Source organism: Haliotis rubra, unplaced genomic scaffold, assembly GCF_003918875.1.
Source record: "Haliotis rubra isolate DU_JTF1 unplaced genomic scaffold, ASM391887v1 Scf479, whole genome shotgun sequence".
Taxonomy (NCBI): domain Eukaryota; kingdom Metazoa; phylum Mollusca; class Gastropoda; order Lepetellida; family Haliotidae; genus Haliotis; species Haliotis rubra.
Window position 1 is genome coordinate 139,363 of NW_025767167.1, and position 12,777 is coordinate 152,139.

Below are 12,777 nucleotides of genomic sequence, written 5' to 3' on the forward strand. Positions count from 1 at the left end.
AGGGACAGACAGGTTTCTAAGTGCTTAGGGTTATGTAAGTTGTCAATGCCCTAATAAATGACAGAAAGAAAATATCAGTTGTGAATCTTCGAGGGGTATAAATCTGAAAACATATTTCTTCCAACTGCCCCTTAGATCATGTACACAGATATTATATACTAATACAAAACCCATTAAGGAATAATTGATTTTTTTTCACCATAGAGTCTGTCCTGGTGTGGCAGATTAACTTTAGCTATATGAAATAATAAGGTTTTCTGTAACTTTTTAGTTGTATATCTAAAGCTCTTTATTCACTAATTGTGATGTCTTATTCAATAATACTTACTACAGTGTGTATAATACAGTACTGTGATATACAAGTATTATTCACTAATACTTTTCATGATGTGTTATATTTACCGGTACTAATATTTCTTTAATACAATGGGTTTCATTTACTGACAAAATGTACATAAAGAAAAGTAAACATCTGAAAGAAATACAAGTCGAATGAGAATGAGTGGGTTTAACACTACATCAAAAAGTGAGTAGCAAACCGCTACAAAGTGAACACTGTCTGAAAAAAAAATTACTGCGAATCTCACAACGAGGGTAAAGAGATAAGAGCGTTTATGTGTAGGAGTAAATCTGATAATCTTCAAGAGTTTTATATGTTTGTAGTGCTGAAGTCGATTAAACTTGATGTCCTCACAAACGATTTTTGGTCGATATCTAATATACTGGCATAAACTATTCCCCCTGCATATGTCTGTCTACAGGATTATGTGGGTGTCCTTGTGCCGTGACACTAAATACTATAATCCATAGTCACATGTTAGCTTCACCAACCAATCAGTGTCAGAAAGAGGACACGAGAACATTAGACATGACATAATGAACAGACTTAAATGTCACAACTATGTACCTTTCACAAACTCCCGACATTGCCGTAACAATCACACAGCATGAGAATGACCCACGTAGCCACCCTGTACTAATGAATCTGACCCTGTATGGAGTTTTTCTTACATTTCTTAATCAATTTCCGATTTTTTCGACATGGTAACACTGCACCACGCTCCTGTGAGTCTGGAAGTGTTGTGACACTGCAACCCGATCCATCATGTGCTGATGTACAGAGGTCACATTAGCCATGACTACCCCCACTGTGATGGTGATCGAGATCACAGCTGATTATGACACGCTAGATTTCAATCAAGTCCGCCTGGGAGAGGTCGTAGCTACGATAGACGACAATTAGAAGTGTTTGCAATGACACAAGTCATGTTTGTAATTGCCGTGGACACGATACTGATCATACACTTGGAGACCCATGTATAAACACTGTAATCACAATATATGGCATTTTCCCCGATTGACAAACAGGTGAAAAGAGTTTTGTAAAATGTTGAGAATGAACTTTAAAAACTTGATTCATCAGTAACACATCTCAGAAACAATGTTTTATTTGTACTTTCTCCCTTCATCAGTAAAACATCCTGGTAGCAAGGTTTTACTTCTACTTTCACCCTTCATCAGTAAACATCCTGGTAGCAAGGTTTTACTTTTACTTTCTCTCTGCATTAGTAATAGATTCAAGCAACAATGATTTATTAAGTAAAATATCCCATTAACAATATCTCCTTTTTTACTTCTTTAATTCATCAGTAAAACATCCCAGTAACAATGTCTTATGTTTATTTTCCCCCTGCATCAGCAATAGATTCCAGTAACAATTTTTTATTTCTGCTTTTCCGTTTTATCTGTAAAACATCCCAGTAACAATGCAATATTGCTACGTTTCTGCTTTATCTGTAAAACAGTCCAGTGACAATCTCTTAGTTTTACTTTCTCCTTTCATCAGTAAAACAAATGTATAATTTTTAATTTTTTTACTTTATCAGTAAAATATTCCAGTAACAATGTCATATTTCTACCTCTCTTTTTTACTTCATCAGTAAAACATCTCAGTATATATGGTATTTTTCTACTTTCTGACTCCATCAGTAAAACATCCAAATAACAATGCATTATTTCTACTTTGTTCCCTCTTTGGTAAAACATGTCAGCAACAATGTCCTGAAGTGTTCAGTTCCACCATGTTGTTTCCGGTGTGCCACACAAACAAGGATATGTCAAGACACTCCCCCAGAGTTTAATAAACTTCAAATTGTTCATTAATTTTCAAGTCTCATGTTCTATCCCTTAGGCAAGAACCATCAGAATCAATTGATTCCCTGAAGTTCTACACCAGCAGCTGATTATTGTCACTACAGATGCATTTTCTTCTTCATTAAGCTCATGCCTCAAGTACCCCAGCGTGCAATACAGCGTTAGCGATATCAATAGCGAAGAGAAACCACTGGACAATTGCCCCACACTGACCTCTGGACCATGATACGGTTGACCATTCACGATTTCTGGTGAAGCGTAGAGGGGGCTTCCACAGAATGTAGAAAGTAGTTCATTATGCCCGAAATTGTTGGCGAGGCCGAAATCCGCAATCTGAAAAGGACATCAGGCATTTGAACTGGCATAACAATATGACCTCAAAATTATCGTTAACAGAGCTGACAACAGATTCCTCCAGGTCATGTGACTAACTTTCTGGATAATTTTTAAGTTTCACAGATATACATGTGAAAATAGCAGAAAGAGGATCCTGGCCAAGCATTCAAGAGGGACAGAAAATATCATTACGTTCAAGCAAACATTCCATACAAATAACCAACAATTATCACAGAATAATCGTGTTGTGGGTGCTTTTTCAAACACAGCAGTTAAGATTCACATCAATGTACATTCTTGTGGCATTGTCTGCGAGTGAGTGAGTGAGTGAGTGAGTGAGTGAGTCTGCGAGTGAGTGAGTGAGTGAGAGTGCCTCAATTTCAGTTAAATCACATCTGTAACTGGAAGATTTGACGTTCCACCAACCTTGACATTGGACTGCTCATCTAGGATGATGTTCTCCAGTTTGAGATCACGATGAACGACACCATTCTGAAAAACAGTTAACATTGTAGAATGTTAGCCATTTAATATGTTGCAGTATACCTCAGGACAGTAACCTATGTCATCTAATATTGTTCATATCCTGTCAGTACGCATAAAGTCATTTTTATGTCTGATCATGTATACGATCCTTGTGAAGAACCAGGTTAGAATTTGTCTACAGCATCATGGGCTTGTGACTGGTGAGTCTAATGCGATCAGGGGACCAGTCTTGCTGACCTGGTTGACACATGCCATTGTATCCCAGTTACATAGATGGATGCTCGTGATATCAATCACTGAATTGTCTAGTCCTGCCTTTGTTATATACATGGTTGTAATATACTGTGTGAGGCATTAATCAGTAAACTAACTGCTTTTCGCGCAATGTGACAATGTGTTATGATCTGAAATATTCTTTTTTATTTTCATAAACATAAAAAAGTGCCACTGACATTTGTCCTCAGTTCTTAACAACATAAGGATTATTCACCTTCAACACCCTTTTCTCTTCTTAATAATGAAAAAGTGAAGCCACTTTTAAGCCACTTTTAGCAATGGTGGCAGGGGGACACCAGAAATGGGTTTCACAGTTGCACCCATGTGGGGAATTGAACCCAGGTTTTTGACGTGAAGAGCTAAGGCTTTAACCACTAGGCTACCCAACCGCCCTAATAATAATGACCAAGTCTGTAAGGAAGGCTTTAGTGGAGTTGCCTTCATATTGTCTTCCATGGTCTCCACCACTTCCTCACATTAACGGAAGGGTGTTCCCATTGGCGCCAATCACACCATAATCTCGGTGGACATGCTGTTAGACTTGGTTCCCTCTGGCAATCAACTACCAGAGCCGAAATGCCAAAGCAGGAGCAGCAGCCATCAAAACCCAGAATTAAATTAAGTTATCACGATCCCAAAAGGTAAAAAAACGCAAGTAAACAGACAAGAGTGACATAAAAAAACGAGGTTAATATTGGTGACATGCGACATACCTGATGACAGTAATTGATGGCCGAGACGATTTGTCTGAAAATTCTCCGTGCGTCTTTCTCAGTGAGCCGGCGCCTTTCGTTGATGTAGTCGTAGAGCTCGCCGCCGAGGGCACAATCCATCACCATCACAATCTTGTCCTTCTTCTCAAACACTGAAACAAAAAGTATTTGGTCACAAAACTGAAGCGCAACACATTATCAAGGGTCAAGTACTCATTGAACACCTTCTGGCTATACTGCAGCGAAATAATTGAGGGCTGGCAGCGGGTTGTGGGTTGTGGATGAGGGTGGCAGAGGGTGGGAGGTTTTGGCTGAAGGTTGTTGATAAGGGTGGTGGGTTGTGGTTGAGGGTGGGGTGTTGAGGAGGAGGGGAAGATGTTTGGGGTGGAGACTGTGATGCTACAATTAGCATCTTGTATGTCAGTTGACTGAAAAAAATGTGTGGACAAAGTATTTTTTCCAGCATATTCTAACAGAAAAATTATTTATTTTACGTAATGCCCCCACCCCTCCCTACAGATTATATCAATCATACACATCACCCTGGAAGTCAATCACAGATGGCAAACTGAAACATGCCAGCATAGTCTTACGGAAATTGTTTTCAAGCATGAAAGGAGAAACAGGATTGTTCCCTAGAGGTGATTACCCTTGTTGTTCCCCCCTCAAGGCTGTGATTGGTCCCATGCCAGCTGGCTTCACATCATTAACGAGGCATTAACGTGGACAAGGTCCCTGGTGCCAGTAATTACATTGGACGCACACGTCCTTCAGAAGCTGCTGCCTATGGTCAAGGTCAGGATGGATATAATGATAGTAACCCTCATCATTAAAGGGACGGCACTAGTTGTACAGCCACCTGTTAACCCAACTACCATCATATTGCCTGACAAGATACGCCAAGATTAGTTTATTAATTAGCTTATGTTTTAACAAAAGTTATGTCAGGATAGTCAGTGTGAGAATATGCTTCCCTGAATCACATATGACTGAAATATTTTTGCTTGTTTACTTCTGTAAGTTGAAGTCGTTTTGCTTGTTTACTTCTGTAAGATGAAGCTGTTTTGCCTGTTTACTACAGAAAGTTGAAGTCATTTTGCTTGCTTACTTATGTAAGTTGATGTCATTTTGCTTGTTTACTTCTGTAAGTTGAAGTCATTTTGCTTGTTTACTTCAAAAGTTTTGCTTGTTTACTTCAGAAAGTTGAAGTCATTTTGCTTGCTTACTTCTGTAAGTTGATGTCATTTTGCTTGTTTACTTCTGTAAGTTGAAGTCATTTTGCTTGTTTACTTCAAAAGTTGGATGTTATTTTGCTTGTTTACTTTAGAAAGTTGAAGTCATATTGCTTGTTTACTTTTGTAAGATGAAGTCATTTTGCTTGTCTACTTCTGTAAGATGGTGTTTTGCTTGTTTATTTCAGAAAGTTGAAGCCATTTTGCTTGGTTACTTTTGTAAGATGAAGTCATTTTGCTTGTCTACTTCTGTAAGATGGTGTTTTGCTTGTTTACTGCAGAAAGTTGAAGTGATTTTGTTTGTTTACTTCAGAAAGTTGAAGTCATTTTGCTTGTTTACTTCTGTAAGTTGAAGTCATTTTGCTTGTTTACTTTAATACAAACAAAGAAATTATAGACTGCTCTCTAGTACGACATATCTGAGGGTTTGCACAATGAGAGGATATCACAGGTTCAAATGTGACATAAACTATTCAATAATTTACTGACAGAAGACTGTAGCGATTCTGATGCTGTTGGTATATCTGGTTGGTGCAGTTTCAGCAGTGAATTGCCAGAGCTACTCATGACGATTTTTTATAACATCGTGCATTCCCGATGTCATAGCGCCTACATGTTTTAAATGGAGTTTCAAAGGGCGAAATCTTATAGCCATCAAGGATTACAAGATTGGCATTAATGTAAACAACTTACAATCCTTACTTCAAAAGATCACATTCCAGAACATTGTAGGTAATTACCATCATAATCAGCCATTGATTAGTCAGACCATTTAGCTATTGATTAGTCAGACCATTTAGCTATTGATTTATCATAGCAGAAAACCATTGATTAGTAAATGAAAAGAACCATTTGTCAGTTACATAACTGTACCAATTTTAAAGTGATTCAAGATCCAATGATTACTCCCTTGGCATAGATATGACTGTCCCATCTCATGGGAGGTATCATTAACCAGCCTCCCCAAACATGAAGAATGTCATTGATTAAACACGGGAGATGTAGGACAATGGTGAGACCTACACTCATGTCCGTACCTGGCACAATTTCCCTCCATCTGCTGGCACCAGTCTCTAACCACCCAGCATTCCAAGACCCTCTCATTACCATAATCCCTTATCAGCTGCTTTCCGTCTGTCGGTCATTTCAACTCTCATCAAACAGACTAGACAAAGTGGTCTGCATTTTCTACTAATCTTGTCCATGTCTAGAAGGCCACCATCAGACTAGATCCCCAGATTACCATCTGACTTACACCTCCATTGTTGCCTTGTCAGAAGAAACAGGGTATCATCACCTCAGGCGACCACCGGTATCAGGCACTGGACAATGGTCAGTGTCTCCTGTCCATCCATGGTCAAAGGGTACAAGGAGAGGCGAAAATATCTCTTCAGTCACCAAATTTAAAATCAGACCCCTCAAAAGAAAGTATTTAGGGAAATTTCAATCAAAATACCATTAAAATGGTGCTGAGACACCCAAATCACCTGAGGCGGTGGGGTAGCCTAGTGGTTAAAGTGTTGGCTCGACACGCCGAAGACCCGGGTTCGAATACCCACATGGGCACAATGTGTTAAGCCCATTTCTGGTGTCCCCCGACGTGATATTGCTGGAATATTGCTAAAAGCGCCGTAAAACTAAACTCAGTCAGTCCATCTCAACCCCCACCTCTTTTCCCACCCCCTCTCTCCACCTCCGAAAAAGAAACAGTGCAAACAGATGAAACAAGAACAAATTTACGTTATCATATCCAATTACATAATAAGGCCTTTTCATTGTTTAAAGTTTTAAAGCCTTTTCAAAATATTATAAATAATATCTACAAGGTACGATATATTGAAAATGTATGTATAACATGTTGTGATACCTTTCCAAAAAAAATAAAGTGATAAAAAAATAAGAAGAATTTTAAGATTCAGTGTCTTTTTATGCTTGTGAAAAGCTTGTCACCAAATACTATCACAAGTAAGAATCCAGATAGTGAGTGAGTTGGGTTTCATGCTGCTTCTAGCAATCTACCAGGAATGTCACGGTGGGGGACACCAGAAATGGGCTTCACACATTGTGTCCATGTGGGTCAAACCTGGGCCTTCAGCGTGATGAGAGAACACGTCTTGAAAGTGTCTATAGCTTTTGTCCATGCCTAGGTATTGTCTATAGCTGGGACCCAAGCCCAGCTAATATTCTTGGTAAGGCCATTATTAGTGTTCATAATTTCAAGCATGTTTCTGTGAAAAACACCAAGGACTACATTTAACTGATCAAACAGATAAATCTACAAAGTTTTCCTCTAAAGTACGTAGCCCCCCACAAGGGTACAATGTGTGAAATCTGTTCCGGTCTCCCCTGCAGTGATATTTCAGGAATATTACTTGAAGATTGAGGTCACTCACGATACACAATGCCGGTACAACACCTACATCTTGTTTTGACATGAACCTGTGGCTTGACTTATCATTACAATCAGTTCTTGAAGAACCAAGCTATCGGATCTGCCTGTTGCTGCTGAGTTTAGTTTTACACCGCTTTTAGCAATATTCCAGCAATACCATGGCAAGGGACACCAGAAATGGGCTTCACACATGTGGGGAATGGAACTCGGGTCTTTGGTGTGATGTCCAAACGGTTTAACCACTAGCATACGCTCACCGAACTGGAGGAATTATTCAGCTCAGAGCCAGATCACAAGAGAACAATTACAATTAAATCTATAAGAACATGATAACAAAATCTTAACTATACCTGGTGATGTCACAGACAGTCTGCATTTCCCTCTGGGCTAATTGAGTGTCTTTCTGTTGTCTCAACACAGACCTAACTCTTTATCATACTCGTATGTTTCACAAAAATTATTTTTAAGTAACATCCGAAAGGATCCTGAATTTTACAAGCTGAAAATTCAAGAACATGACCCATTCAGCTTGTAAAATCCAGCACACCTCCCCTTCACACAAGACACTTGCAACATGATACTGGAAACTTGAACTTTTTATTTTGCACTTTCATTTTGAAGTTTGAATTTCTCCTGTCTCAAAAATGTTTTGGCTTTTTTTGGTACACTGTAATTGAATCACACTTCAAATAGGTGACCTTGAGTTACTTTCATTCTTCTATATCACAAGAGCAAAGAGTAAACTTTGACAGTAACTCTTTAACATCGTGTCTGATCAGCATAGAATGTCTCAGTAAATGCATGTAACAACCCTTGTGTGACTCTTTCATCATGCAAATTCATGAAAACGAAGACTTATTTCTGAAAGGCAGCATTTGGGGATTGTCTCAAACGTTTTAGGTTCTTTTTCGCATATTTGTGTTCAAATTCATAATTCAGTCCCAGCGTGATGTTCTTTGTTTATCTTTTGTCAAAAGAGGAAGTTAGGTATTAAGAATGTCCCCAGCTGCATATTTCAAATCTTTACAAGCCTCTGTCACACAATACAGCCACAATCTTCTTGCCACGACCCCCTGCCTAATACCCCTGCAGAGAAAATAGTGTGTATTACATATTCTCTTTTCTTCCTCAAATTGTTGAAATATAATTTTACAAATATGAGGAAATGTTTGCAGAAGATTACAATTGTCAATTAGTTTTTCACAATTCTCACAGTCCAGGACATGGCTCTCAGAAATGATAATCTCCAACAAATTGTTACGAGCTAGTTCTCGTAACCTGTTACTAAGATTATCGCAAGTTAAGCTGGGGCTGTTACAGGACTCTCCTTCATCAAATGTTTACTGATTCGTGAAAGTGATATCATGTTCATACTGTTGTGATCACATCTCAAAACAAAGTCCCTGGATCACACACTTGACACTACAAATGCTCACTTAATATCACATAATTCACATTAGCAATATTCCAGCAATATCACGGCGAGGGGACACCAGAAATGGACTTAACACATTGTACCCATTTGAGGAAATGAACCCGGGTTTTCGGCGTGACGAGCGAACGCCTTAACCACTAGGCTACCCCACCACCCCTAGGGAAGCCTAGTGTTTAAAGTATAATGCCCTCTTCCACACAGCGATCGTAGCACTAAGGTGATCGTAACTTCCAATACTTTAACTTACGACTGTCATTTTGTGAAAAGGTGCCCTTGTGTTTTCCCACAGTGGGTTCAATTATTTGTTTTGGGAGGTTTATTTTCAGTCATAAATGTATTTTATAGGCTTGTTGGTACTAAGAAACAGTAAAATTTAAATTTTATTTTATTTATTTGGGTTTGGTGGACTCATGAAAACCGAAATATCCTATTCCTTGATCTTGTTCCCCATGAATGTATTATTCAGTAGCAAGTGCACCTGAAGTCACGTGGTTTCCGTGCAACAGGTTCAACTCTAATATTTAACTGCTTGGTGAGACGTAATTAACTGTTGGCTTCCCTTGTAAAGTCTTCACCTATTACTTGTGTGGTTCTTACATGCATATGTTGCGTCTCACAGGCAAAACCTGGCTAAGCGTGTTAAAATTTAATTGTTCTGGGTACGTTTTTTAGCATGAAGTGTATATAACATTAACATTAAAAAACATTATTCTTTCTCTCATAGCTCTTTTCTTCTTCGCATTTATTCACTTGATGAAAGAGTAAGGTTATTCTCTGAAACAATTTGTTCCTCATAAAAAGAAGCTGACCTCAGTTAAATTCTCTTGCTTACCTGCCTCACTTCTATATGCTATTCAAAGACCTAATGGGCCAACATCTTCATCAAGTATGTCTGTCACGTAGACTCAGACTATCAGCTGCTCGGACTGCTGCAGTCTAGAGTCCTATCATCGCGGTAAGCTTGTTTATTTATTCAGGAGTCTACACTGCAGTGACACACCACCTTGTTTAAGAAACACTGATCTGTAAACACTAAAAGCTACTGTAGAGAGAGTTATCGTTAGAATAGGTCCCAAATTCTCCTGTTTGTCATACTGTGACTAAAATAGCTATTGCATGCAACGTACTCAAGGACGTTGATGACATCAAAATCACTAGTTTGACTAATTAAATTACTTAAAAGACCTTTGTCAAATGGCAATAATTATGTTGACTGCAAATTTAACCAACAAATAACCAAATTTGACTCTGCACCCAGCAGTGAATGGGTACCCGGTAGGATAAGTCATGTGACTATTAACCTTCTAGCACCTCCCAGGCAGTGAGGTTATCTGGGGTGATAATGTCCATTATGTTGTAAGCTCTTAAAGCATTTCACCTGGCATGGAGTTCAGAGCTATATAAGTGGCCTTATTATTTTTATTTTTATCATTATTATTAACAAAAAACATCAGAATCAATCACATTAGTCTTAAGAATATACCAGATAAATCAAGTCAAGTCACAACTGAAATTCAATTATCCCCTTAAATATTTCAATTGATTTCAAACTGACTTCTGTGACAATCAGATCCATGCTATGTTCAATATTGACAAAACAACCACAAACATTCAATACATGCCAAACCCTGTAATCCAAAAGCTGATGCTAACCTCAGTGATCCACGGTATGCTAATTAATAAATTAACACCTCGGAGACCGAATCGTAACAAAAACACCACCTGCGGAATGAAAAGTGGAATTTGTCACCCTATCCTGATAATCCCGATCTTCATTCAGCCAAGCAGACACGACTCTCACCTAAACAACGTATTTTGTAATTGCCTAAACAGACAGTTTGAGGACCATGTGTGCATGTCTAACACGACTTTGATAAGCAAGCAGACATTTTCCGTTTGCCATGCTAGGTGAGAAATTCCTCGCAATTTTGGCTTATCATCTTATTAAGAAATTAGCATAATCATGACATGGAGGCAAGAGGGTGGCCAGCTATAAACATGTCACGAACAGCAACCATTCAAACTATTTTGTACAAGCAGCAGTTGTTTGGAAAGTATTTCATATACCTGTCACTTACTTATCATATTATCACCTCAGCAGGAGGTTGGTTTAGTGGATTGATGAGTGAGTGAGTGAGCTTATAGAACATGTAAACTAGATCACAGTTAAAATGAACTCAAAGGTCCACTAGTTTTAGTTTGTTTTAACTGTAGTTTATTTTGGCTAAAATATACAGCAAGAAGCAGGAAGCAAACCACAGTGAGCTGGGTTTGCTGGAGTTTTACGACGCTTTTAGCAATATTCCAGCAATATCACGGGCGGGGACACCAGAAATGGGCTTCACATATTGTACCCATGTTGGGAATAGAACTCGGGCCTTCGGCGTGACATGCGAATGCTTTAACCACCGTCCCAGACCATTATGACTGTCAGTTTCACTTGAGGAGAATAGTTCAAATTGATAAAGGTTTTCGGGGATAGTCACTTTCATGAAACCTACTAACACAGGCATTGTATTAACAGAACTTCGTCACGCCGAAGACCCAGGTTCGATTCCCCACATGGGCACAATGTGTGAAGCCCATTTCTGGAGTCCGCCGCCGTGATATTGCTAAAAGCGGCGTAAAATTAAACTCAGTCAGTATTAACAAAACTGGACATTCTTTGCACAAAACACAACCTTTAGTCCTTACATTCAGCTTGGCTTACAAATCTACTGGCCTTAAAAATACAATGATTATATACACTTAAAAAAACTCAGGATCACTTTTTAATACAAAAACAATGACTATGTGCATGAGGTGTTTCATTTAATGGAAATTTCACACCTTTTATTCTTTCCACACAGGTAAATTGGTTGCCAATTGTCTTCTAATTACCCACTTGACACAGGTGTCACGCTGAAGGGTCTTGACCAACTGTTCACTGACCACTTAAAGGACCCAGGGCTTCCAAGGCTACACCAAACAGGGGTTAACACCTACTCCTTGACCAGTGATCTGATTGACCTCTTGATGGGACAGCTGGACAAGGCTGACATAAAGTTCAGTTTAAACTTCTTGAAGAACGGGGACTCCAACTGACCCCCCAGTTGCTAAGGCCACTGAATGTCAAGCTTTACCTCTTGACTCACCAATAAATGACCTACAAATATTTGCAGTTGTCATCAGTTCCAATGTTGCCTTGTGTCAGCTCATGCTAAGCTGTTCGTAGATTCCTATGATGACGTACTGCTTCTTGAAGCATCACATTATGTAATTAACGATCACTGCATACAAGCACTTATTAAGTCATTCCAAGTTCCACAAGCTTCATTTGCCATTAATGTTACATAAGAATTCTTCTCCGCCTAATTGATTTTTTGTGGGGAAAAGTCAATAAACCAACTAAAACTAAGATGTCAAGTCAGGTTTTATAATTTGTTTTATTTTCCCACTGCAAAAATGATTTCAAGGTGGAATTCAATACCCCAACTAAAAAGGAAGACTAACAGGAAGACTAAAAGGATAAGTCACATGATACATTATACAATCAAGCCAGTTGCCATCTTGTATATTCTCAACTGACGATACGTTGTGTAAGGTATTTTAGTAAATCAAATTATGAACTCAGTCAAAGCTTCCATTTTATTACGAAAATTGAACTACTGTAATAAGTGCCAAAATACACAACTTTAAAAATTCAAGTGGTTATTTACAACATCTTTTATGAAGTAACAAGTAATACTGACAGACTTTGCTATTATTGACATC

At 38.6% G+C, this 12,777-nt stretch overlaps 1 protein-coding gene across 1 annotated transcript in view; it reads right to left on the reverse strand.

Moving 5' to 3' along the window:
* Window positions 1-12,777, reverse strand: part of LOC124290958 (NUAK family SNF1-like kinase 1) — a 78,321-nt gene that overhangs the window by 11,123 nt on the left and 54,421 nt on the right. Inside the window, 3 exon segments of the mRNA XM_046727802.1 lie at window positions 2,368-2,487; window positions 2,917-2,982; window positions 3,966-4,117. Coding sequence (XP_046583758.1) covers window positions 2,368-2,487; window positions 2,917-2,982; window positions 3,966-4,117 — 338 coding nt within the window.